The sequence below is a fragment of the Pleurodeles waltl genome, chromosome 3_1 (genome assembly GCF_031143425.1).
Source record: "Pleurodeles waltl isolate 20211129_DDA chromosome 3_1, aPleWal1.hap1.20221129, whole genome shotgun sequence".
NCBI lineage: Eukaryota > Metazoa > Chordata > Amphibia > Caudata > Salamandridae > Pleurodeles > Pleurodeles waltl.
Genome location: NC_090440.1, coordinates 274,521,144 through 274,548,255, shown reverse-complemented (window position 1 = coordinate 274,548,255; position 27,112 = coordinate 274,521,144). Strand labels below are relative to the sequence as shown.

Here is a 27,112-nt window from a genome sequence, read left to right as displayed (position 1 = left end):
CCTTAGGGTGGTCATCGCCCAACTCTTTGCCTGCCTCCCTCCATTTTTCTGACTCTGTTTCTGCTGGTTCTAGGGTTCTGCGCACTTTACCACTGCTGACCAGTGCTAAAGGGCACGTGTTCTCTTCCCTAAACATGGTAACATTGGTTCCTACCCAATTGGCATATTTAATTTATTTGTAAGACCCTAGTAAAGTGCACTAGAGGTGGCCCAGGGCCTCTAAATTAAATGCTAATAGTGGGCCTGCAGCACTGGTTGTACCAACCACGTAAGTAGCCCCTTTAACCACATCTCAGGCTTGCTATTGCAAGGCCTGTGTGTGCACTTTCACTGCCACTTCGACTTGGTATTTAAAACCACTTTTCAAGCCTTAAACGCCACCATTTCTACATATAAATCACCCCTAAGGTAGGCCCTAGGTAACCCACAGGGTAGGGTGCTATATAAGTAAAAAGGCAGGACAAGTACTTATGTGTTTTACATGTCCTGTTATGGGAAAACTCACAAATTCGTTTTCCATCAATCAATCAATCATAGCATTTGTAAAGCTATGCTCACCCGTGAGGGTCTCGAGGGGCAGAAGTGGGAGGATTGAGGGAGGGGAGGGGGGGGGGGGGAGGTGCTGCTACTACTGGAACAGCAATTTCTTGAGGTGACTCCTGAAGGTTAGCAGATCATGTGTCTGTGACAGTTTTCCACTACTGTGAGGCCTGCTCCTCTCATAGGCCAGCATTAGAATTGCCCTTATATACTTTATGGGCATTTCTCTGCACTTACTGCCATCAGTGCCTTACAGCCGGTCTCCAATCCACTTATGATCTGTGCTGGTTGACCACTCCCCCTGGGAATTCCACCCAGACAGCCATAAACACAGGACACTCAGTCACATCTGCATACTGAATGGGTCTCCCTGGGCTGGAAGGGTGGAGGGGCTCCCTCTTACTCTTCAACGGCCAGTGGCCTGCCCTCACACAAAGGACTGATAAACCCCCCCCCCCCCCACAGGGATCCTTAGCAGACAGGACTGGGCTGAAAGGGTTACTTGTGCACTACAAAACCACTCTTTGAAGTCACCCCCCCTTCAAAAGTCTTTTTGGGTATATATACTGGGTCTCTGGCTCACCAAATCAGACACTTCTGGATCTACATCTGGACTCTGGGACTGCCTGGCCCCCAAAGTACTCATCTGGACTGCTTTGCTAAGGAAAGCTGCCCTGCTTGTTGCTCTGATGCCTGCTGGCCTCTGACTCTGCTGGAAGGACTCTGTCTTTCCCGTAAGTGCTCTCCAATGGCTTGCCTCCTGTTCTGAAGTCTGAGGGCCACAATGACTTCACCAAAAAGAAAATCCCTGTGCATCGGAAAATCAATGCAACACCTGCAGAAAACGAAGCAGCACCTGCTGCATTGCTGAAAATTCACCGCACTTTCTACCAGACTGATGCAGCGCCTGCTCCTTCCACCAGCGCGTCAAGGATTTTCAACGCATCGTCCCTAGGCGTCAAAATATCCCTGCAACACAGTGGGGAACCAAGGCTGCACTCCTGGAAATCGACAGCGTGGAACGAAACAACGCATCGTCTGCGCTGCGACGGAAAATCCGATGCAGCGCCTTATTTTTCAATGCATCTCCTCCACGGCAGCCCCCGTGCATTGTTATTTTTGACGCATCCCAGGTACTGTGTTACAAGGATACGATCACTGATTCTTAAGGATTGAGTCTCTTAAACCTTTAAAAAGTAACATCTCTACTTGTACGTTTAGGATTTTCGTCATTTTGATCATATTTTAATAAAAAAAATATCATCTATTGGCCTAAACTGGAGTACTTTTTGTGGTGTTTCCACTGTGTTACTGTACGAGTTATTGCACAAATACTTTACACATTGCCTTCCAAGTTAAGCCTGCCTGCTCTGTGCCAAGCTACCAGAGGGTGAGCACAGGATAATTTGGATTGTGTTGTGATTTCGCCTGACTAGGCTTGTGGTACCTACTTGGAATACCTCTTCCAACTAGAGACTTAATTTCTAACAGCAGCCAAGAACGGCAGTATTTACAAATTCGTTGCAACCCTATATATACAAATATGGATTTTCTTTCATTTCTCCAGGATTACTGAAACTGATTTACACCATAAATAAATAAATAAATAAAAAGATTCTTCTGTGGGCCAAAAGCTATCTTTCTGCCAAATTTGGTGTAGTTCCATCCAGTGGTTCGGGTTGCAGGCGTGCCTAAGAGTATATGGAAATTAACATGGGAAACACTTTTTTACTAGCCCCCCCCCCCCCCAATCTCATTCTTGACCCTTGCTTGACGGATCATCCCAAAACTTTCCATGCACAACATGACCCTAGAGGGCACTTTGAAACATTTTGTTAAGATTCACCACACTGTGCCAAAGATAAAGGCAAATCAAAAAATGCTTTTTCTATAGAAACTGTCATAACTTTAACTACTCTCTACTGCTAATAAATATAATAAATATATAAAGCTATATATGTATATATATTTTTTCCCCCTGACTTTCAGGTCACTGATGATGGGAACTGACTGGGCTGGTAGTCATGAAGACAATGGAACATGTTAAAACCGCTACAAAATAGGGCGGTTCAAGGTGCCCTACAGAGAAATAAACTACTTAGTAGCTCAGAGCCATTACAGCGTGTGGTGGCATCACCGGAGAGATGGCTTCCGTAGTTCATGCCACTACAAAACATATTGTGATACAGACATTATCCAAAGTGGGGCTGATAAAACTGGGGCATCTATACCCCACAGTGGAAAGTTCACTACAATTCAATAAGCATTTTAAGAACAGATACGATCCTACCCCATTAGACATATTTACTTATTTCTGCCAACAAAATAAAGGTCCAGGGGTGTGGAATTTAGTAAGATATCTAACTTGTCCAAGGGATAGGCTGCTTTACAAATCAGATTGTCCTGTAAAAAAAAAAATCCACTTGAACCTTTGCTGCCACGTAGTGCAGCAACAAATTATGTCAGCAATCTCATTATATAAAAGCTCTGATAATAGCCTCTCCAATTATGCCACTGCTCATAATATAGTAGGGTTTGAACACTAACAATTTCCTTAGGAGCATATTTATTAAGAAATCACACAGCACAGCAAAGCAAGTCACTTTTGTGCGCTGAGTGATAGGGAAAACACAGGAATGTGCCATATTTGAAATTGATTGGTGAATTCCTGTCCTTTCCCTGCTCTGGTGCACAATGTGCTGCCTAGCACCAACACAGACACCCTTGCACCACGGTGCAAGGATACCTGCATTGTACGCAGGACTTGTTGTGCAGGAAGGGGCACCTTCCTTAAAAAAAAAACCACAAACAATCCTAAGAGGAATTTTCCTCTTTCTATGTGCTGCAGAATCCAACACACATAGAAAGAGTAATTAACGAGGGGAAATAAAGATGCTTCTCCTAGTTATGCCTCACCTGGGGAGGCGTAGGATTTTGACGCATTCACAAGCATACCAGTAATGGTAAATGTGAATGCACCAAAATTCATTGTTGAATGCATGGGAACACCCACCCTCCACCCATTGAATGCCTTACCAGGACACAGTAACACAAAGCAGCAATAAGATTTTACGAAAAACATATCAAAATCAAGACACGCATGGACAACACCAAAAAGGTTGACCACGATATCAGACTTATTGGCTTTATCAATACTTGTTTACTTTCATGTTAAAACTGGTTACATTGATTTTCCATTATGAATATTTTTTGGAAATACTAGCATGCACCAACACAATTTACTAGAAATGCTATCTAACATTTTACAGGTGTTTGTTTAGGAAAATAGTTTCCATTTTTTTGGTGAACTTTTTATTTTGAAAGCTCAGCAATTTTGCTTTGAAGCATCTGCAAATATTTTCATCTTATCAGAAAACATTCTGGGTGCATTATACATAGTCTCATATTAGTAAACTTTGCCAACGTGTGCACACATTTTGTCAGTAGTACAGTCGGAGCTTACATTTCCTTAGAGCGCTCACAATGGGCACAAAGGGAAACGTCCTAAAATCACGAGTTGTAAACAATGCAGCCATTTACCATGCAAGCGTAACCAGGCTTTTCTGTGCCTTAACCACGCATGTGCTAAACTACGCATATGCATGGTTAAGGCACAGAAAAAAACATGCTTTGTTCGGGAGAGGACACAGTGAGGTAAGTGGGGCTGGGGCATGGGTGGAGGGGGGGATTAAGGGATTGGGTGGTGGGCTTTTAAAAAAAAAAAAATTAAGGGTCTGGGGAGGGATTGGTGGGGAAGTTGTGGGGTGGGATAATTTTTTTTTTTAAGGTTCTGAGGTGGGGGTTTGAAGATTTTTTTTAGGGGGTGGAAGCGGTGAGATAAGAGGGGCTGGGGCAGGGGTAGTGGTGGATTAAGGGGTTCCATTTCTGGGTGGCGGGCTAGTTTTCTGGGGTTTTTCAATGGGTCGGGTGGGGCTAGGTTTTATTTTTTTGTTTTTTTTAGGGGTGGGAGTGGGGGTTCGGGTATTTTGTTATAGGGTGGGGGCAGGGTAGTTTATTTTCAAAGGGGTGGGGTAAGGTTTAAGGAAGGGAAGGAGGGGGGGAGAAATAAGAGGAGGAAGGATCGGGAGAGGACGCAGTGAGGTAAGTGGGGTTGGGGCAGGGTTGGTGGGTAGATTTTAGCAGTGGGGATGGATTTAGGGCTTAGGGTGGGTGGGGGGTGCTGAGGTACTTTAGTTTTTAGGAGCAGGGGTGTTTCTTTTTTTTTACGGCTCAGGGTGGGTGGGCCAGGCTAATTTAGTTTTTAGGGGTTGGGTTAGAGGGGTCGGTATAGGTATTTTTTTTTTTTTTAGGGCTTAGGGTGGGTGGGGGTCAGGGTAGTTTACTTATTAGGGGAAGGTTTTAGGGTTCAGGGCGGGTAGTGGGTGTTGGGGTAGTTTACTTTTTAGGGGTGGGGGTTTGGGATAGTATTTTTTTTTTAGGGCTCAGGGCGGGTGGGGGTGTCGTGGTAGTTTAATTTTATGGGGCAGGAGTGGGGGGGCAGGGTATTTTTTTTTTTTAGGTTTAGGGTCGGTAGTGGGGTCAGGGTACTTATAGTTTATAGGGGTGGGAGGCTGGGATAGTTCTTTTTAGGACTTGGGGCGGGTGGGGCGGTGTCCGGTTAGTTTAGGTGTTGGGGGTAGTTTTGGGCCTCAGGACAGGGGTGGGGGGGGGGAAATGATCTAACCACCCATGCCGTTTTGCATGTGGTTTCCACACATGCATTTACTAGGCATGCTTTTACAACGAAAAATTTTTGTAAAGGCATGCATGGTAGAGGCATGTGTGGAAACAACGCAGTTGTGATTCCGACCGCGTTGATACGGCATGAGTTGTTCCGGCATGCGTGGTTCCATCATACAACTGGACACAAATATTACCTAAGCTGCAGATAGTGCAGAAGGGTCCCTGATCCATAATGTGGTACTGTAAATTGACAGCCAAAGAGTTTGTGCTGCAGGGGGGTTGGGTTTCAAACATGAAAGCGTGTTGTCCTTGACGCTAATCAATATGTCCTGGGCGTTGAGCTATAAGAATTCCACACCCCTGCAAAGTGCAGGAAAAACTGCCAGGGTTTTCAGAGGAGCCACCCAGATTGGATCGGATGGCTCAAATGATCAAGTCCACAGATTCCACTGGCTGGATATCTAAGCTTTACACCCTAATTTTCATGTCAAGGATGGTGGGCCACATGTACCGCAGACAGGCCTAGGAGTCCGAGACTGATGGAGGACTAACTGAGAAGAAGTGGAACTACTGGTGCACACAGACTAGAAGGGTATCCCTAAACCATAAATATAAGTTACTGATTTAATTTTTTTTAGACAGAGTGCATTTCAATCCAGAGAATCAACACAAACTAGATCGCTCCAGATCCTACACCTGCCTTCTGTGGGGAGAGGCCCACAGGCTTTCTGCACCCTGCTTGGTCCTGCCTGCCAATCTCTGACTACTGGAATGAGACTCTACACACAATTTCAGACATAACGGGAAGCCGAATGGAGCTGCAACATTGACTTTTCTACTGGTCTATGAGAAGTTGATCCCTAGCGGTCATAGATGATTTGTGTCAATGGCACTCTTACTGCCAAAATACAGAACCGCCATGCCCTTAGGTAGAACCACTACACCCACAAAAGAAGACTGGCTTCACAAATTGGTTTCATGCAATGAAAAGTCAGAAATATATGGCCTACTTAGACATTACAAACATAAGTGACTCACCAACGCACATAGCTACAGACACAGCTGAAAAAACAACAGAATCTGTGAAATATGTTTGGAATTCGGGGCTACAGGTGAGACTACATACTGCTTGAACACTGAATGGTGGAGGAGTGGTAGGTGGCGATAAGGAGGAAATGTGCTTAACACTTATTACATAGATATGGTTTATTGACATTTGGAAGTATCATCTTTACAATTTTTTTATCACGTCATCCATACTAAGGGATAAGAGAAAGAGGGGCTCTTTATCATGCAAAAGCAGGCAAGATTATACAAATGTCAACGACATGAGTGTTTTATCCACTGCAGTGAATATGTATCCATGCATCAGTTTGCTTTTTTGACATGAAATAAAACTAAATTAAAAACAATAAATGACTGAGAGAAAAGGGAGAAGAGTCACAAAAAGCAGCAACAGAAGTCTTGAAATAACAATGTTAGTGTGACGATATCATACATGCGGGTTAGATTTCAAGGCAGTTCCTAAATTTCTTAACTTTTTTACAGTGCCAAATAGAGCTCTAATTGTAGTGAAGTAGATCCTAGCCTTCTGAGCTGTATCTTGCTTTAATTATTATTGCACTGAGAAATAAAAACATGTTATGAACACATTAAAAGCACACATGAATGTAATTCTCGTTACAGTCATAACAGTGAAAATCCTACCCATCCGCATTAGTTGATCAAACAATTTGCTTCCTAAAATTATATGTCGTAACCCCATGAGGAGGTCTCATTTTGATGTTTAACCACAGAGTTTCTGCTTGTGAACTTTACTTATAAACTTTGCTTTCAGAAGCTCCGGTGTTGCACTATTTACTGTCTTTGACTGTATTGAAGTATATTAGCTGTCACAGAATTTAATTTACCTTGAACCAGACAAACATAGAAACATGAAACAAAATTTGCAAATCCTTGCCTTTAACGAGCTGTTTACTCTAAGCCGGGTAAACTGTTGCATCCCTTTCGACACAATGGGGGAAAAACTTTCATTCACTCTTTAAATGGACTCAAAACAACAAAAAGGAAGCTGAAGAATAAAAAAGGTTGAATATTTTTTACAAGTTAAGTCAATGTCATTAAAGGTGGCTGCATACGTTTCGCGGTTAATTTTATATCAGAAAAGAGAAGCCTGATGAAATCACCTGCCACTGCTGGGCTGCTGTGAAGAATGTCTGGAATGGTCTGACGGCTCTGATCTCTGGTCAGGAGATCGTGAACGACTGCGGCGGGGCCGGTCATGTGATCGGTTGGAATGATCGGATGCCAGCGACTGAATTTCTGAAATGTCTGTTAAATAAAAGTTGATTTTTCAATGAAATGGCAATAGGATGGTGTATGATCACCCCACAACGGTAAATACGCTTCCTTTAAAACATGCATTTCAAGTAAAGCTCAAGCATGGATGCCTCCATTGCATGCTATTCATCAGAAATACTTTTCAAAACTCGGAAGCTATGATACTGTCAAAATATTTTATATATATATATATATACATATATATATATATATATATATATATATATAGGTCTGAGGGCTTGTCTCAATAGACCTTCAGTTTATCTATTATAAGTGTTTTACCATCGACACAAGGTCCTTAACGTACCATCTCTTTCAGAAACATTTGCTGAATGAATACTGTCATCAAGATCGGGAACATTAAGCAGAGTTCCTCGCTCATCTCTTTGCACCACCATTTTTAGCTTGCCTTTAGACCTTTCTATTAAAGTCTTTGCATCTGATAACGACATATTTTCTGTCACTGTGCCGTTTATCTGAAAAACACAAAGTAGATTTTTTTAAAAGGAAAAGTTCTTAGATTCACTTGGAGTAAATGTATTTTTGATGCACACATTATTCGTTTTGCAATAAAACTGCCACCACCGTGTCTTTCTTCTTGGACTGAGATATTTATTATATTTCCTAAAATTAACATCAAACCCAGGAATATCTAAAAAATATCTCAAAAAAACAACACAACAAAATAGAAGCAAAACAGAAGTTAAGAATGACATATATCCACCCATTGAACGTGAATTAAAGTATTTTAATTGATTCTATTTAAATGAACTGAGATGCTGAAGGAGGAGGAAACCATTTTTTTCAGCACCTGGCCTATTCACATTCTTTTGTACTGATTTAAACTTGAAATGTATAAGAAAATAGGAACAAAAGAGAAGTGTATTTGCCGCCCTCAAACGTCTTGTAATTTAAAACTAAGGGCCTGATTACAACTTTGGCGGAGGGGGTTAATCCATCCCAAATGTGACGGATATACCGCCCGCCGTATTAGGAGTCCATTATATCCTATGGAACTCGTAATATCGTGGGCAGGATATCTGTCACATTTGAGACGGATTAACCCCCTCCACCAAAGTTGTAATCAGGCCCTAAATGTCTTATTACACAGTTATTCTAAAGAAAGTATTAACCTTTATTCCTTAAAAGTGCCTGGTTAATAAAAAAAAAAAAGTTTCAAACTATGAGATGTTTGAGGGCTATGTCAGAAAGAAAGTATTTTCATACATATCCCATTCTCTTGTAGACTTTCAGTCTATGCACAAGAAATTGAATAGATGTTTGAGTATGGAAATAGGTCTCCTCATTCTTTAATATCTCAATATGTGCAGATGAAAACATTTTGATCATCAACTTTGCCCCTAAAATGTGGAGTGCGTTTGGCGTCTACATTATCCCCACTACCTATTCAAATTGTACATGGAACCTCGGAATATAGTCAAAGAAAGGAATATAAATTCATCAGTATGCAGATGATAACCAACGTTACTTGAAAATCTCCAACCCATCACAAAAGTCTTTGTAGGTAATACAGACTGGGTGACTAAGTTCTCTCTTAATTAGACTTACCTAACACAGAGTTCCCACTCTTACATTCAAGAGATTCCCCTGCCCCAATACAGTCCTGGCTACATGTTCTCCCTGTTAGGAACCTCCACCTCATTGGTCAGTCATCTCTTGGATTTACCACAGATGGCAATTAACTATACAATCCGACATACCTAAGCTGGCTTAAACTGCCTCTTGTCAACTCTCCCTCCTCAGGAAGCTCAAGCCCACTACCCCTCCAGTAGATTTCAGAATAGTGATGCAATCCACGGTTCTGTCTCACCTTAATGGTGGCAACACAATAATAGCTGGGATACCAAAGCATCAGTACCACTGCTCAAAGCCAACCTGCTCTTTGATACATGCCTATTGAAGGAAGCAAGATAAATTCATACACAAAAACACCCTAATTAAAAAATAAGCTCTACTGTCTCCCATTCAAGGACAGAATTGACTTTAAAATAAACTGCATCACACGCAAGCCAATTCACTTCGGTCTGCCAAACTCGGCACTACAGGAGGCCTGAGAAACACAAGAGGCATATCAATTTCACTCATCACGATGAAAATCAAACAACCTCAACTAAGCCTTCTTCTGTCAAGCACCCATAACTTGGAACAACCTCCCAGAAGAACAGTGATGAAATCCAAACTTTCAGGCCCTTGGTAAGGCTCTAAAAGCTCATCTACTCAGACACCACTTTCAACTGAACTATTAATTGTCATATTCTTTGCTATTGTTATTTATACTATACATTTTCCTATTGTAGTTTGTTGTAAGATGCTTCTTTTCTTCTGGATTGAACTTCCCTATGTAACATGTTGTTTTATGTGAAGCACTCCACTACTTCTGCTGAGAGGTCCGTTGTAAATAAATACCGCCCAAATGCAATTCACAAAATGCATGTACCTACTCTTTATAGACCTACCCTTATACTTTACATACATTCATGCTTACATGAGAATTAAAAAAACATTAGAGGAGCAATCAACTTTAATGGCAGGACATTTAAAGGAGTGAAAGCTCTTTCCCAAGGTTAACTTTATTACCCAAAGTCCTTCATATGGGGTAATACCTTTCCCAATTCAGAAAAGGGTGTGGTCTGCTCTCTACAGGACAAATGTTCCACTAATTAATGTTAACTTTTAAGGCTGTTTCATACAATATCACGTTCATGTTATACATTACATGTTGAATTCATGTTATAATTTATACAGGGGAGAATTAGTTGCTTAAGAAATCGAAAAAAGAAGCTCACTCTTAGTAATTATTCACATTAACTTCAAAAAGTGCTTGGTGCACAAAAGGCGCTTGCAAGGTGAAAGATAGAACACTGTTTTTTTTTGGTTTTTTTTAGATATGTTTTTATTGGCGTTTCAATACCAATGACCTGACAGGTACCACGCAACGCACAGAGTAAGAGGCGGGACTACCAGGCAGGGGACCTGGCTTCAGGCCTGGCCTCCAACAATACCGGAAGATTGCTACGTGACTGCAGGTGATTGGCCCGCCCACTATACCCCCGAAGAGGGCTGCACAGCCATCAACTGCAGAGATCCTCCACCACCATAGCAAGAGGCCCGCTACTGGCTGCAGTGCCTGCAACTGGGGGTGACTGAGGATCTGTGGTGCGGGCCCTGGCCCGGGGGCAGGTCATCGGCCTCCCGGGTCACCACAACCAAGTGACCTTATTGTGGGTGCTGAGAGACCAAACGCCACGCACCACCAAAGCACTACCCAACGGAAGCAAAGGCCTCAGCACTGCTTCATGGAAAGAGCAGGCATCCATCATGAACTGAAGCTCCTCATTCAGCACAAGGAGAATTCCGAAGTCATGCCCGGCCAGGCGACAATGCAGCTACCCCTAAAAACCTATATGCATGCCACCACCAGCATAACCTGCACAGACGGTGCCTTACACAGGGCCTACAGTGCCCACCCCAATAACAGCTTGAGGACGTACCCCTCAGTCCTGGTCACCATATTAGACATAGGCATAGCAGTCCCCCTGCCTGCAGCTCGGTGCGGGGGCTTGAGGGGGTCGGGAATGGTGGGGTGCTGTTGGCAGGCAAGGAACTGATCGAGGGAGAAGATAGGAGAGGTCAACAGAGAGGGGCAGACTAACTGCGGGAGAGACTGCCTGCTGCAAAACGACCCCTGGCCACATGTCCGGTTCTCTTTGACTCTCAGCCAATCACAAGAGTGCCACTTACCCATGGTCTCCCCTCACCATCTCTTTGCTCATATTCTAGGTCCCTCTGAGGCAGCTGTTCAGTTGGACAGAGTGCACAGGGTGGGCCTTCTCCGATTGTCCACGTCCTGCCTGGCTGACATCCTGGCACGCGTACATAATTTTCCATGGATGGAACAGGTAATATTCAAAGCGAGAGAGCTCCACACGCTAAACTTTCGGGGTTACATATTGACATTATACCAGAACCTCTCCGCTATCCCTCTCCAAAAAAAAAAAAAAAAAAAAAAAAAAGAGACTTTCGCCCAGTGACAACCTACCTCCAGGAGAAGGGGGTGTTCTACTCCTGTGGACACCCATTCCGTATCATTTTGCGCTGGTAAGGGCAACTTCACCAACTTTGATCTTTGTCAGCAGCATGTGAATTATTGGGATTAGACAGGGACACAAGCACAGAGGACAAACCAAGTCCAAACCACCGCAGAACTGCAAAGTGCCCCCACTGGCACAAGCACCCGTCATCCAACAGAGATCTGTGGCTGGACCGGACCCCATGGGGCAGGAATGGTGGGTGGTGCTAGAGACAATGGACACACCAGTGCACACCTGACCTACTAGTGTCTTCTTGACAAATCCAACGCTCTTGGGCTGCACATTCCGCGACAGATAGCTCTGTGGGTATGGGAGGAGAGAGAGAGAGAGAGGCATGATTGGAGGAGTCGCACTGCCCACAATCTCAGATTCCTTACATCCACTAGAGGGTGGGAGATCGGGTAAACAACCCGCTTCCGCCCAGGGACACTGTTTATGTTCATGTTGATACAAGGGGATTTATGTAGGAGATTTATGAGGTCGGGTTCTACAGAAGGACATCTATTCTGGACAAGGTAGACATCGCACCTGCTACTAGGGGCAGAGATATGTCTTTTGCAGGAACGAAGACTGGCATCGCCTGAGGTCCCGGGCTTTCCCACACCAACTACATTCCTCCTGGGTTGGCAAAACAGCAGGGGTAGCTACATTGGTCTTCAAAGGACGGGTGAAAGATACCGGAGACTCCTAGTGTATCATATCCGGGGAGATGAACAAGTACTGACCATGGGCAGTGCGTTGGTCCTGAACGATGGCCAAGAGCCCTTCATCCGTAAGCAGTTACTGACACACTGAGCTTTAGAGAGAAGCTGGTCCTGCTGGGGGAGACCTTAACATAGCATTCAGTAATGACATGGATTTCTTAGCACAACTCCAGGGCATGTCTGGGGAGATCTCAGTCGAGGGCGCTCACTGGCTATGAGAAATGGGGTTGCAGGCTCTGTGGAGGTTGAACCACCCGCACTATTGAGATTACACATTTTACTTTCACACACAAAAAACGTATGCCAGGCTGGACTACTTCTTGGGAATGATGGAACTACACAGCTTGATCACCGACATCGATATAGAACCCCAGTCCCTGTCTGACCAAGCAGCAGTCATAGTTGACCTTGCCTTTCCCCCGGTGTCCCCCACACATCACTTGGGGCGCCTGCACGAGACCCTTGCGCGCAGACCTGCGAAGGTTATGCAAATGGAACAGATTATTCAGACCTACCTTACATTCAATGACATGGCTGACACCTCCGCTGTGGTCCTGTGGGAGGCTTTAAAAGCTGTAGTCTGAGGGGAATTCTCAGCTATCTCTGTGGCCAATAACAAGCTAAGTCGGGAAAAGAGAGAACAATTGCAGCAAAATGTTACAGAATTAGAATGCATCCATCCTTGCATTGGCACCCCTAGAGTGCAGAGACAGTTGAAGGCGGCCAGCAAACAATTAGCACACCTAGATGTAGCAGAATGTTCCATCATCTGCTTGAAACACTCCTTTTACGTTGCGGGCAATAAGTGTGGGCGATTGCTAGCCAACAGACTCGGAGCCCAACTGCATGCCATGACTGTGGAGGAGCTGACCCAATCAGACAGTTCAATGCTCCGTACCGATGTCCACACTGCCACCAAATGTAGGTATTTCTACAGCAACCTTTACACTGCCCAGCCTTTACCGGATGCAACCATCGATGGCTACTTAAGGACCGCCAACATCTCAGTTTTGCCTCTGTCACAAGCATATGAGAATGATCAAACTATCTGTACAGAGGAGGCAATAGTGGCCATTGCTCACTCGCAGCCCCATAAATCACCAGGGCCAGATGGATTCCCAGCAAATTTCTACATGACCTTCTGCCGCTTGCTGGCACCCGTCCTGGCCCGGGTGTTTCACTCTACAGAGGGCCCACATGACCTATCCCTGTCTTTGATAGATGCATCCACTGTAGTCATTTCTAAGCGTGGAAAAGACAAACAAAAAAGTGAGTCCTACCTGCCGATCTCCCTCCTCGATGTTGACACAAAGTTATTCACGGGCACCCTAGCAGCTAGACTAAACCCACTGATGGCGGGAATGGTTAACCCAGATCAGTCAGGGCTCACTACCCAGCCACATGTAGTGACAATACGAAGAGAATTCTTCATATTATAGACAAGGCTAAACGATCCGAGAAATTGTGTTGCTGGAAGTGGATGATGAAAAGGCCTTTGATCATGTTCACTGGCCTCACTTAGCAGAAGCACCTATCCGCTGCAGAATAGGACCCCGTTTCCGAAATTGGACATTGAATAACTAGAGTGGCCCAAAGGCAACGGTCAATGTAAACTGTGTTGAGTCGACTCCCTTCCCCATAAGCAGAGGAACCCAAGGATGCCCTCTGTCATCATTATTATTCGTGCTCTCTATGGCACCTTTCGATCAGCGGATACATGATCACCCCCGTATTACTGGGGTCTGATTTGGGGGAGAGAAACACACCATCAGTCTATATGCAGATGATGTCCTTGTTGTCATAGATGACCCAGGAATGGCCTCACTGACATTTTTGGATGAAGCTGAGGTCTTCGGTGCAGCAGTGAGATTCCAAATCAATATCCAGAAATCCAAAGCATTGACTGTCTCAAGATCCCCGCTAGCTCTCCGGCAGTTTTCCTGTCCAGGGGACCATGAACACTATTTCCTATTAGGGAATCCAACTAGCAGTGACAGTAGCTGACACTGCATTGGTGCACTACTGAGCCCTCATTAGGAAAATTAAACAAGATCTCGGTCAGTGTCACTCATACCCTCTTTCTTGGCTAGGCCTTCAAAATGACAGCACCCCCAAAGAATCTCTATTTATTTCAAACTTTACCTGCGCAGCTCTGGTTAGGGTGCTCGAGCACTACAAGAGGAGTTGTCCGATTTTATCTGTGGGGACAGATGGCCCTGGATGTACCATGCCCTCAGGGTAATGGCTGGTCCCCAAAAGAAGGTAGACTGGCCATTATCAACATCAGAACATATTATCATGCAGCCTAGCACCTTTGAACAATTGAGAGTGGACTTTGGATTACTGGAGTCCAAGCTATCTCCAGATCAGACACTGGACCACGTGTTCGGCAATGCATCCTGGGTCCCAGAGACCCTTAATTTTCGAACAGTGGCTTCTCCGGAAGCTCATGGACAAAGGAATGATATCAGATCTCTATACCATCCTCCTTCAAGCCCACCCCCTGAAACACCGATTATTGAGGCCATGCCGCTGGGAGCAGGAATTGGGTAGACAACTGACCTTTAAAGAATGGGGAGAGATATACTATAGAGTCCAACATACTGCACTTTACTCGGAGAGTATAGAAACAGCAGTGAAAATTAGTACCCACTGGTGCCAGACGCACCCTCATTTCTCCCCCTATAGAAATGCTACCGCACCTGTCCAGACAACTGCCAGACACAATGTGGCCTGCGGGCACACTAATCCACATCCCCTGTAATTGTCCCAAACTATCCCAATTCTGGGACAAGGTCCTACAAGATATAGACACTCACTTGAAACTCAGATACCCAGGTTTCCATCAATACTCGGCCTTCCCAACCCATTCACATTCCCACTTAATTCTCGTAGAGGACGACAAATTGGCCTCACCCTGGGAGCGGTCCATCAAACAATATTACCACAAAGGGGTACCACAACAGTTCCCATGCACCAGCTTGGCTCCACATTCTCTGGCACATGCTGGGAATGGAAAAACTATCTCTGGCCCTATCGACCCTGGGCAACTCCTACATGGGGCTAGGGAGACCCAGGAATTCCGCAAACTGACCTGTCCTAAACATTTAAGAATGTTGAGTCTTCTGGTGCACCCCAGTTCAGTTTTCATTAACCCAAAATTATTTGAGTGCGTACACCACCTGACCTCTTTTCTAAAGATATGATTGAGAGTCCCTGGGGGGGGGGGGGGGGGGGGGGGTGGGTGGTGGGGGAGCAAGGAATGCAGGAATTAACAGTTTCACTGTAAGTTTTACTCACCCTGTTGTTTGGTATGTTTACTTGTTATTGTTGCCTCATACAATCAATATAATAAAAATATTTAAACCATAAAATTTCACTGTATTATAGCAAAACATTTTTTTCCTAGTTGCTTTTATTGTTAACTTTTTATTCCGAAAGCAAAGAATCATGAATCTTGCTTTTAAACTTCTGCAAATATTTGCATTTAATCCGAGAGCATTCTGGGCTATGCATCCCTATATTTGTTAAACTTCACAAGCATGTGTGCACATTTTTTTTTTTTTTTTACTAGAAGCACTGGCAATAATGCAGTTCAGGCTTACAACATTTACTTAGAGCACTCACCCTAATAAAGGCTTTTCAGTAATGAACCATGAATAAAAGTTTAAACAGAACTAACATATAAACACAGATATTACCTCAACCGCAGACAATTCCCTTCCCGACCCCCTAATGTGGTAATGTAAACCGGCAGTCAAAGTATTTGTTCTGCAAGGATTAGGTCCCAGGGAAAAAATAAACATGAAAACTTGTTGCCCTTGACGCCAAACAATTTGTCCTTCGTGTCAGTCTTTAGGAATTGCACACCCCGGTATACTAAAAAAAGAACACAGCAGGAGTACTCTCTGCCAGGTCAACTGGGATAGTCTAACCCCCATACCTAGGTCTTAGGTGTTAGAAAGCTGGTTTAAGTGTACAGGTTCTCTTCATTTGCAGGATGGAGGTTGGAGTCAGTAGGGCTACATCTCAGCCACAGTTCATAGCAGTTCTATGATAACCTGGTATGAAGTGCTCCTCTCAACGAGTGTAGCATGGATGTTGTTTTATTAAATAAACGTCCTTACCGCACTGTGACAGAGATGCAGAACAGCTACTCTGGGTTGTCTAGCATAAACGGTTGTCTCCTAACCAGCACAAAAAGAGAAAACAAGAGCATCACGTTTTGATTGTTCATCCCTGGATTCAATGTGCAGGCTACAGGGCAACAATGCCTACCACAAATAAATGTGTGTGCAGCAGAACATTCTCATGTTAGTGGAAAACTATGCGAAAAATCACCTTTAGAAAAAAGTCAAGGTAAAATTCAACCTAAAAAGGACATTTGCTTTAGACATAATGTATGATTGCCATATTGCAGCTTTGACAAAGTTTACCAGGACAAAACACATGCTGGCTGCCCAGGAATACCTGGTTCCTGACTACTTTCAAAATGCCCTGGAATTAGTCTTATATCTAGTTGCTCATTGCAACAGGTACTTCAAGACTATTAAAGTTGGTTTAAATACTTCCATTTCAAGTCTGGGTCTGCCTCATACTGATTGCTTTTTTATGATGCTATTTACTGTATTGTGTGTGCCAACCTTTCTATGTCTTTGCCCCACAGAAAGGCGAGGTTCAATTGCATTTGATTCAAATCCCATTCTTGGCACTCTTTTGGTGTTTTGCTGAGGCTGTCAGACCCCGAACTGGTTATGCCTGGTACATGCTCTGCCTTTATTAGAATATGATTTCATATGGCCAGGTCCAATATAAGTTGTGCTTCTCTGGACAGAAGGTGGGAACATATTCCTCCCTCCTTGTTGACCCAGTACATACTTGTTGTGTTGTTTGTCTGGACCAAAACTAAGGAGTTTTTTTTTTATTCTTGGAAGAAACAAATTAGGACCAATACTATTGTTTTCAAATCCAGGTTGTTGATATTTAGTTGAGCTACTCTAGGTGACCTTTTGACACCTTCTGCTAATTCCTGCAGGCGTTCACCCCAACCCTCTAGGCAAGAGTGTCATGATAAATGAAACGAGTGTCCTCCTGGAGAAAAGACAATAGCACATTAATGATGTGGTGTTGCATCCACCAAGGAAAGGCTTCTCTAATTCGGCTTGATACTTATGACACCATCAAATGAACCTTCTGTTTGTAGCCAATGTTTCTCAAGCTCTTCTTTAAAGGGCCTCATGTAAAAGCAGCAGTGTGGCATCAAATGGATGTAGGAGGGCAAGATTCCTAAAAGATACTTGAAGAGCTAGATGCGGACTGATTTTTCTTTTTGTCACTTATTGGACAAATTAGTGATGCGCTCTACTCTCCTTAAATGGAAAAGATTTCAGAACAAAGGTGTCTTATCTTGATGCTAAAAACTTGGTATTTTTGCACTGGATTAAAGACGATTTATCCTTGCTTAGAGTAAGGCCTAATCTGGGCTCCGTACAGTCTTTGGTTACTGCTTTTGGAGAAACTTGCTCAGACTTAGCAATCGTCTCGATATGGGAAAATGGGATAACCGTGCCTTCTCAGATGTGCCACTACATCCACTTGGTTAGTATCATAAGGGCTGATTTCAGGCTAAACGGAAGGACCTGGATTGTTGATAGTGACCAGCCGCTGCAAATCAAAGGAATTTGCAATGATTGTGATGAATTGGTATATAAAAACTATGCATCTTGTAGGTCCATACATGTCATGTAATCTCCTTGGTGGAACAGTTGAAGAACATCTTGCAAAGTTATGATGCAAAATGTTTGCTTCCCGAGAAACATGTTTAGATTACATCCATCCAGAATCAGTCTCTATTCTGATTTCTTTTTCATGAGGAAAGAAGCAGGAAAAAAGCATAAATGTCTCTCAGAATTATATTAACACTCCTTTTTGTAAGATGGTGCAAATTTCTGTTTGTAACAGACAAACATCAGTGGGGTCCACTGATTTTTGGATGAATTATAGTATGTGGCCAAATTGTATGAGCTTCAAAACCTACATATCCTATGTTATATCGACCCATTGTTTGTAACAAAATAAGATTTTTCTCTCTAAAGGTGTTTCTAGATTCTTAATGACCTTCTCCTCCATAGGGTCAATGACATCTTGAGTGCTTGTTGCCAGTGACTGATTCCTAGAATTCTCTCTGGAAGGCCTCCTTATGGTAGGACACTGGTGGTTTTGGAGCTTGTCTATTGAGGCAGTTAGTACCCATAAGGTTGGAAACCTTCTCTATCAGAAAACTGTCCCCTTCCCCAGGTTCCACGAAAGGGCTGAAGTCATCTTTGCTGAAGGGTAACAAAACATCTAACTGTGTCCGATTTAATAGAATGGAGAGCTTCTTCCACATCTTGGCCAAAGACGAATGTGCCATCATATGGCATGTCTTCAGTTCTATTTCGTACCTCTCTTCTACAAGAGATAGAACACAGTCAACCTCATCTGCATAGGAAAGCTGCACCAGCCATCTGTCTGAATCCTGTTCATGGACTGTTCATTACAGTGCAACAACAGGAGATTTTGTCCACCCTCTCCCGAACATCACTTTTGCTTCAGTCTTCTCATTGTCAGCTACTCAAAATATGGCACAATGTATGACCATATCTGGTGGTCATATCTCACAAGAATTGTTAGGGGTCATCCTGACTGACATTACCCCCTTGGCTGGAAATCAATTGCCCACATTACTGAGTTCTCTGCTCTCTCAGGTGGTGCAGTGGCTGGTGAAGTTGAGTTCCTTGGTAATCGTTGAGCAGCATGCTTTACTATTGAGTCTATAGGGGAGTGGGGGGGGGTGAGGAGAAAAGCAGAGGCATTTTCTTTTTAAGTTTAGGAATCATCTCAGCCACTGTGGCTGGGTTCTTTGTGACCTTCAGTCCTTCTGATCAGTCATGACCAATTATTGGTATTATTTTTACTGATTTCCAAGAAGGTTCCTTAACCCGTTCAGTGCGTGTTCCGGCCTTTAGCTATCACACGCACCCCCCCCCCCCCTAGCTTGTCTGACAGCCACAGGCTGTCACCAGGGAGGGCTTAAAAGAATTCTCCAGTATAAAAGCTCCCCCGGGAGGAGACACACAACCGTCTCCATGTCTCTCCCAGCCTCCCACCCATCTGTGATGTCTGCGCACCACAAGGGTGTTTTTATTCAACATTTCACCTCTCCAGGGTATTCTGGGTAAGAAAACGTTGGGGGATCCACGCAAGCCGCACTTCCCTGCACTCCCCCATTTGTCTAGTTTTTAGAAATGTCTGGGTTTGGTAAGTTTCCCTAGCTGGCCGTAGAGCCAAGGACCAAAAACGCAGATGCCCCCCCCTGCAAAGTTAGGTCATTTTGTGATAAATAATTTTGATATCTCCACAATATGTTTTTGGCCAATCCCTGTCGCCGGCACCTGGCCCACCCACACAAGTGAGGCACTGTTTTTCTCGGAAGACTTGAGGAAATGTTGGGTGGTAGGAAATGCGTGACTGCCAGCAGACCAGAGGATTTCGACTCACAGAAATCCAAGGATTTTTTTTTTTTAGGTGAACTGGAAGGACAATGTGTTTTTTAGGCAAAGGGTGGGCTTTTCAGGGGATTCTGGGTCAGAAAACGTGCTGAGAGCCACACAAGTCAGCCCACCCTTGATACCGCTAGGTGTCCAGTTTAAATTTTTTTTTACAGGTTGGCTAGGTTTCCCTGGAAGTCGGCTGAGCTAAGGGCCATAATCCCAGCTTCCAAAATTGGAAAAAGGGTACGTTTTTGGTGGGAAAATGTGCTGTGTCCATGTTGCATTTTGGGACGTTTCCTGTTGCAGGCACTAGGCCTACCCACACAAGTGAGGTACCATTTTTATCAGATGACCTGGGGTAATGCAGAGTCAAAGGAAATTTGTGGCTTCTCGCAGATTCCAGAACATTCCATCACAGAAACGTGAGGAAAATGTATTTTTTAATCAAAGTTTGAGATTTGCAAGAGATTATCGGTCAAAAAACGTGGTGAGTCAAGCAAGTCAACCCACCCTGGATACCCTTAGATGTCTAGTTTCAAACAATTTCCAGGTTGGCTAGGATTCACCAGGTACCGGCTGAGCTAGGGTCCAAAATCGCAAGCTACACACATCGGAAAAAGGGTCAGTTTTCTGTGGAAAAATGTGCTACGTCCATCTTGCATTTTGGGCCGGCTCCTGTTGCGGGCACTAGGCCTACCCATACAGGTGAGGTACCACTTTTATCAGGAGAAATGTAGGAGCACAGAATAGTACAATAATTGTTATTACCCACTGCATTTGTGCCTTTCAATTGTAAGCCAGTGTATAAGAAAGATGGCATTTTGAAAAACAGCCTCTATTACGGGTATCCACAAATTTAGAGATGCAGAAATTACCACTGCTCCTAAATTCCATATTTTGTGCTCATTTCAGAAATGCATAAGTTTCTTTGATAACCTTTTTCACTCTACCTATTTCACTATAATAATTAGTCCATACTTAATGAAAAACCATTGCAGCTGTTGCCAATAGGTACCATGGATTCTTGTAGAACCTTCAATCCCTATATATCATCGCAACCAGAAGAGTCTAGGAGACGTAATGGTATATTGCTTTTGTCAATCGGCCATTGTGACAAAAGGTTGGAGATGAAAATGTCACAAATGCCCAGTTTTTCCTACTCATTTTCAATATTTCTTCATTTCAACAGTTCTTTTCCTTGGCAAAACCTTGAGGGATCTACACATGATCCATTTCTAAATTTGGAATTTTATTTACTTTTCTGAAATCTATAGCTTTTCTGGATTACCCATGGGTTTCACACTGGTTTCTACCATAAACTGGAAGTAGGTTGAGAGGACAAAAATAGGAAAAATAGGCTAGCTTTTAGAAAAATGCTATACCTGTGGTACAAAATTATGTTTTTGGATTCAGTTCTGCAGGTTCCTGAAAGCTGGGAAGATGGTGACTTAGTACAGCAAACAGATTGTGGATGCCATTTTTAGAGAAGAAGTCAGACAGTTATCTGGAGCACTATTACCTATTTTTCTAAAAACAAAAAACAAAAAAAACTCAAAGATTGTGCTATATTTTACCTATTTTCTTGGTCCCCTCAGGAATATCGACAAACCTTGCATACCTTTGCAATCACCAGGATGTTGGGGGGAAAAAATGACACATTTTTGGTATGGATACCTTATGTGGAAAAAAGTTATGGAGCCCCCAAGTGTAAAGTACCTCAAATAGCCAAAAAAGGGTCCAGCACTGGGTGGAAGGCCCAGCAACCAAGGAATTAAGTCATAGAGGAAGGAGAAAAATGCACCTTATTTGTAACTGAGCAGAGCTCAAAGAATGTTCCTCACATATGGGGTGTGGTAGAAATCTGATCATAATGACCTGGTTGAGAAGGTTGAAGACTGTGATGCATGTTGACTCGTTGAACGTCAGATCTTACAAAATGATGTGAATAGGCTTTTTGTATCACTATGTCAAAGCTTTTATGACTAGAATATTATATGCAAATAACACTAGGACAAAAACAATTTTAAATCAAATGGCATGTAGATTCATTAAGCAATAAAAAAATACAGATCAATGTTAGGATAAAAATAAATTTCACATGCATTTTGAAAATTTATGGAAGCTTTTCAGATGGAGGTAAACAGAAGACCGGAAAATAGCTGAGGATGGAATTATTTAAGAAAGCAGAGTGATGACCAACGCAAGCAAAGCATGGGCTGCTGTGGAAGCAAAAGGGGAGGTCTGATTTTTTTCCTGAGCATATCTCATCTTCAGAGCACACTTTGGCTACTGTTTTTACCTGTACATTATCTGTACACCCTATATTTCATGTTATGTATCTACATTAACATTTAAAATGCAAATGTATGAAGCGTATATTTTTCATGTTTAAATGGGCTATAGTTAATGTAGAACTGTATTTAAAAATGTCTATTGTCTGGTTGCGATCTTATGTCACATGACGTGTCTAAGTTCCAGGTGTAGTTCAGTCGGCATTTACAACGTGAATATGGCCTTGTTTATGTTCTCATGTGAAATGCTCTCTTTTCTGCAATCTTTGTAGAATGTACTAACCAGCTATTCCAATACACCTGCAGAGTACAGCTTGGTCCAATGTATCTCATCATGTTGAAGATAACTAAGTTTGAAAAATGCTCAGAGTAGACTCGTGTGTGTAGAAGTTTGAGAAAATGAGCACTTTATATTATCTGTGTGTCTTAACCTGGCTAGCCGGTTATATGGAAACCATGTGTAAGTGTATCATGTACTAGGATTGTGCGATGTAACCTAATGAGTAGGCGAGAGTTCAGAAGCCTCTTAGATGCCCCGCAGATGCATGGCAGATGCCTTTCTGATGCTTTCAGATGCTTTCAGATGCTTTCAGAATACCACTTTCCTGTCTTACTAGCAGAATGTTTCCCAGAGTATGGTGCTCTATCTATGGAAGAACTCATTTTACTCAATTTTCCAACTTTATAATACTTCCTTTTGGGTCTATGATTTTTCAATTGCTTTGAAGTATACACTGACTAATGCATTAATGTATAAATTATTGATTAATAACTAATCTGATTATTTGAATTTGTAACTTTGCTAACCCTTTAATAACGTTTATGGTTTAAAAAGTAACCACCGTCTTCCTTGTGGAACCTAATGCGATTCACTTTTTTTAAATGTATTTAAATGTGATAATTAGTCTTATCCACAACTAAAGATACACTAAAATATTTTTTAAAGTGATGAAATGCCTGAATTTATCTCAGCCACTGGTAATTACTTGTGGCTGCATCTCACACCATAGTTATTTTGCACACCATGCCCCACCGTATGCAAATCAGTCTTGAACCTGCTCCAATGGGAACAATCCAGACCTAACTGCCAGGCCAGACCCTCCCTGAACTAGAATATAGGCAATCCAGGATCGATTTTGCCTTAGTTAGGGATTATCAGTCAGGCATAGTTTGGTACCAGAGACAGCTTGACCCAGATTGACATGGTTCCACTTAGGGTGACACATTAAAGTATACTAAAAAGTGATGAATGGAGAGCTTGAATTAATCTCAGCCACTGGTAATTACTCGAGCTGCATCACAGTCCATTGTTGAACTATACAATTGGCACCAGAATTTGCAAGAAGGAAAGCACTCCATCACCACACTGCTGTAATCTGTGGCAAGGGGTGAAAGAACCATTCATACAGGTAAACATTTGCCTGCACGTTGAAGTAGAATGTGTTGGAAGACACAGGGATTCCGGAAGCTAACAGAGTCTGTTCGGCACTTGTGACCCTACATATTGTAAGCCTTATTAGCAATTCATTTTCTAAGGTTTTCCCACTGAGCACCTGAGGACTACCTTGGCATGTGATTGGGGATGTGACAATTTGTGTTTCACAGCTCTTTACTGAGAAAAAAAGGGTTAAGCAAGCTGTAACTGTAATGTAAAAGAAACATCTGCACAAACGCATGCTAAACAAAACGCATGAACGGAAATCAATAGGAACAAGCAGTTTTTAAAAATAGTTTGAGAAGTAGATCTACTTTCTTCACAGCAACATCTAGCTGGCAAGTAGAAAAAAACTCTTACCTTAAGCACAACATCACCTTCTTGAATATTTCCATCTCTTGCTGCCAAGCTATCCTGCGATATTTCTTTTACAAAGATGTGACTGGCCAAACGTAAACCATATTCTGTTTTAAATAAATAAAGGAGAAGTTAAATGGAAAAACAATTAGGACGCATATGCTAATTAGTTAGGGTAAAAAGTAGTGAAGGCCAATATGTTGCATTCGTACATGAAATAAACAAGCATGTGGACAATTTAATAAAGTAGCAGAATAAAACATAACACTGTTAAGTTGAAGTAACTTGTTAGTCATATCTGCTTACTCCCCAGGAAGTATTCCGATTCGGAGGCTGGCCAATTCAATCCAAGAAGGAGTAAATCTATAATATAGAGTCATTAAAAAAACTATAGGGATATCAGTAGCTGATTCCAATTGTGTGGGTAAGATCAGAGACAGCACAGCCACAACTTCTGGCCATGCGAATCGTGCGAATCGCCAGTGCCATGTCCGGGAGCTAAACTTGTGTGGTGGCAACAGCTTTAACCCTTACCCCACAAACAAATCTGGCTGCTGTATTCTGCACAATTTGATGATGACAGTGGCGACTCATTTAGGATTATGAGCAGTGCATTGCCATAGTCTAAGGGACTGGTAATAAGAGCATGAGTGACAAGTCTTTCTGCAATGTAAATGAATACAGGTGAAGACCTTCCTAAGCATACCCATAATACCATTGGAGAAGCTACAATTAACACAACTGAATTTTTTATGCCATTTGTATTGTCTGTCAAAATGTCCAAGTTTCTCGCCAGCTTTTCAGGCATGGGTTGAGAATTCTTTAGACAAGTGGTTCTTAATCTTTTGATTTCTGTGGACCCCACTTAGTCATTACTGTAACCCAAGGGCCCCTCACTGAATCATTACTGAAATCCGGGGGCCCCTACATAGTCACATTTGGAAGCCTGGGAACACAGCTTCAGCATTTTCGATGAGTTGAACCACAAATGAATAAACAAAACAAGCATTCATCAAATACAAAAATGATAAAAATGGAAACTGTTACTTACCCAGTAAGCATCTTTTCGTGGCATGTAGTGCAGCAGATTCACGTGCTCTGAATAGGCCTGCCATCTAGTGTTTGGTCTGGAGTGTTGCAAGTTGTTTTTCTTCAAAGAAGCATTTTCGAGTCACAGAACTGAGTTCTCCTTCTCAGTGATACTGCGCAGAGGCCTTGACTCCTTTGTTAGATTATTTTCCAGCAGGAAGGTGAGAAAAAGGAGTGCAGAGGAAGTATAGAGAAAGATATGCTCATGCAAATGTAACTAAAGAAGTACAACAATATACAAGTATAAAGTAAATGAAAAGGCCACAGGCGTCCGAGGAGGAGGGATGGTGCATGTGAATCTACAGCACTACATGCCACAAACAGATGCTTACTGGATAAGTAAAATTTTTAGTTCAATGGGATGTGTGGCTGGCGATACACATGCTCTGCACAGAATGTAAAGCAGTCCCTCCATAAAAGTGGTGGCTAGTCTATGGGAGTTGTAGTTGAATGGACAAGTGGTTGTAGCACAGCTTGACCTAGACTGGCTTGCTGACGTTCTAGTATGTCAACATTGTAATGCTTTGTAAAGGTATTGGGTGTAGACCATGTAGCTGCCTTACAAATGTCAGCTATAGGTATGTTTCCAAGGAAAGCCATACTATCTACATTTTACCCTAGTATGATGGGCTCTAGGAGTAACAGGTAACTGTCTTTTTGCTTTCGCACAGCAAGGTTTTTGGATATTGGACTGCCTTTATGAGGTAGTAAAAAAGCTGCAAAGACCGGTTTAGTTTTTCTAAAATCTTCAGTTCTGTCAATGTAAAACATCAGTGCTCGTTTAAAATCTAAAATGTGTAGAGCTCGTTCTGCAACTGAATCAGGCTGCGAAAAAAAGATTGGCAGTTCAATGAATTGGTTGATATGGAATTGGGAAGCCACTTTAGGAAGAAACTTGTGGTTTCTGAGAAGGACAACCTTGTCCCTCTGGATCTTCCAAGGTAAGGACCTGAAGCTTACTAACACGTCTGTGTGATGTGATAGCGACTAAGAACACCACTTTCCAAGAAGGATAAAGGGGTATGAATGAAGTAGCTCAAAAGATGGGGCAGATAAGCCATGTTAAGCACAATATTAAGGTTCTAGGATGGTGCATGAGGCACTCTTGGTGGAATAACCCTACTAATAGTTTAAAGGACTTCCATGAAAGCATTAATGACTGGGATTCTGAACAAGGAAGTATGTTGTCTGTTCTGTAGATATGCAGTTATAGCTGCGAGATATAAATGAAGTGCAAGTTAAATTTGCTTTCTGTAAGTGTAGCAAATAAACAATGTCTTGGACAGTAACTTTAATGGGAATTTTACTTTTGGGTTGGCAGTAACATACAAAACGTCTCCATTTTGCAGCATAACATGCTCTGGCTGTGGGTCTACGATGCCCATATGTTCTGCAGGCAATCTTAAGTGACCAAACTGACTTCAGGAGCCGTATCGCAAGGTTGAGTGACTTGGGGTCTGGATGTCTGATCTTTCCTTTGAGTGAGAAGGTCTGGCCAGTTTGGGAGCTTCTCGTGGGGAACTACTGAGAGGTCCAGAAGTGTGGTGATCCATGGTTGACACGCCCAAGTTGGAGCTACTAGGATCATGGTGAGAGATGTCTGGCTGATCTTCTGAACCAGAAATAAAATGAGGGAGAGGTGGTAAAGTGTAAGCAAATATCCCTGACCAGTTCATCCATAGTGATGCCCTTGGATAGAGTGGATACCAGGAAGCGAAGCTTGGGAATATTGCATTTTCTGCTGTGACAAAATGGTTTATCTGAGAAGTTCCCCACCTTAGGATTTTTTTTTTTTTAAGGACTTGCAGGTAGCGTTTCCATTCATGGACTTGTTGCTGCATCCTGCTGAGCAAGTCTGCAAAGTTGCTGTCCATTCTTGGAAGATACTCTGCCACCACCAGGTGAATCTGGTGGTAGAAAGCCCACTCCCATATTGTCTAAGCGTTGTGATGATTGGGTCAACATTGCCAAACATGTTTCTGTAAATTATACATGGCTGTCATGCTGTGTAGACTAAGGCAACCTTGAG

At 42.8% G+C, this 27,112-nt stretch overlaps 1 protein-coding gene across 8 annotated transcripts in view; it reads right to left on the bottom strand.

The window, feature by feature from the left end:
• Positions 1–27,112, bottom strand: part of TJP1 (tight junction protein 1) — a 478,449-nt gene that overhangs the window by 272,283 nt on the left and 179,054 nt on the right. For all 8 annotated transcript variants that reach the window (XM_069222373.1, XM_069222377.1, XM_069222378.1 and 5 more), the window contains exons 6-8: positions 23,998–24,101; positions 7,871–8,039; positions 7,410–7,554 (exon numbers count right to left, since the gene is read on the bottom strand). In XM_069222373.1, the coding sequence (XP_069078474.1) occupies positions 7,410–7,554; positions 7,871–8,039; positions 23,998–24,101 (418 nt within the window). The remainder of the gene's footprint in view (positions 1–7,409; positions 7,555–7,870; positions 8,040–23,997; positions 24,102–27,112) is intronic.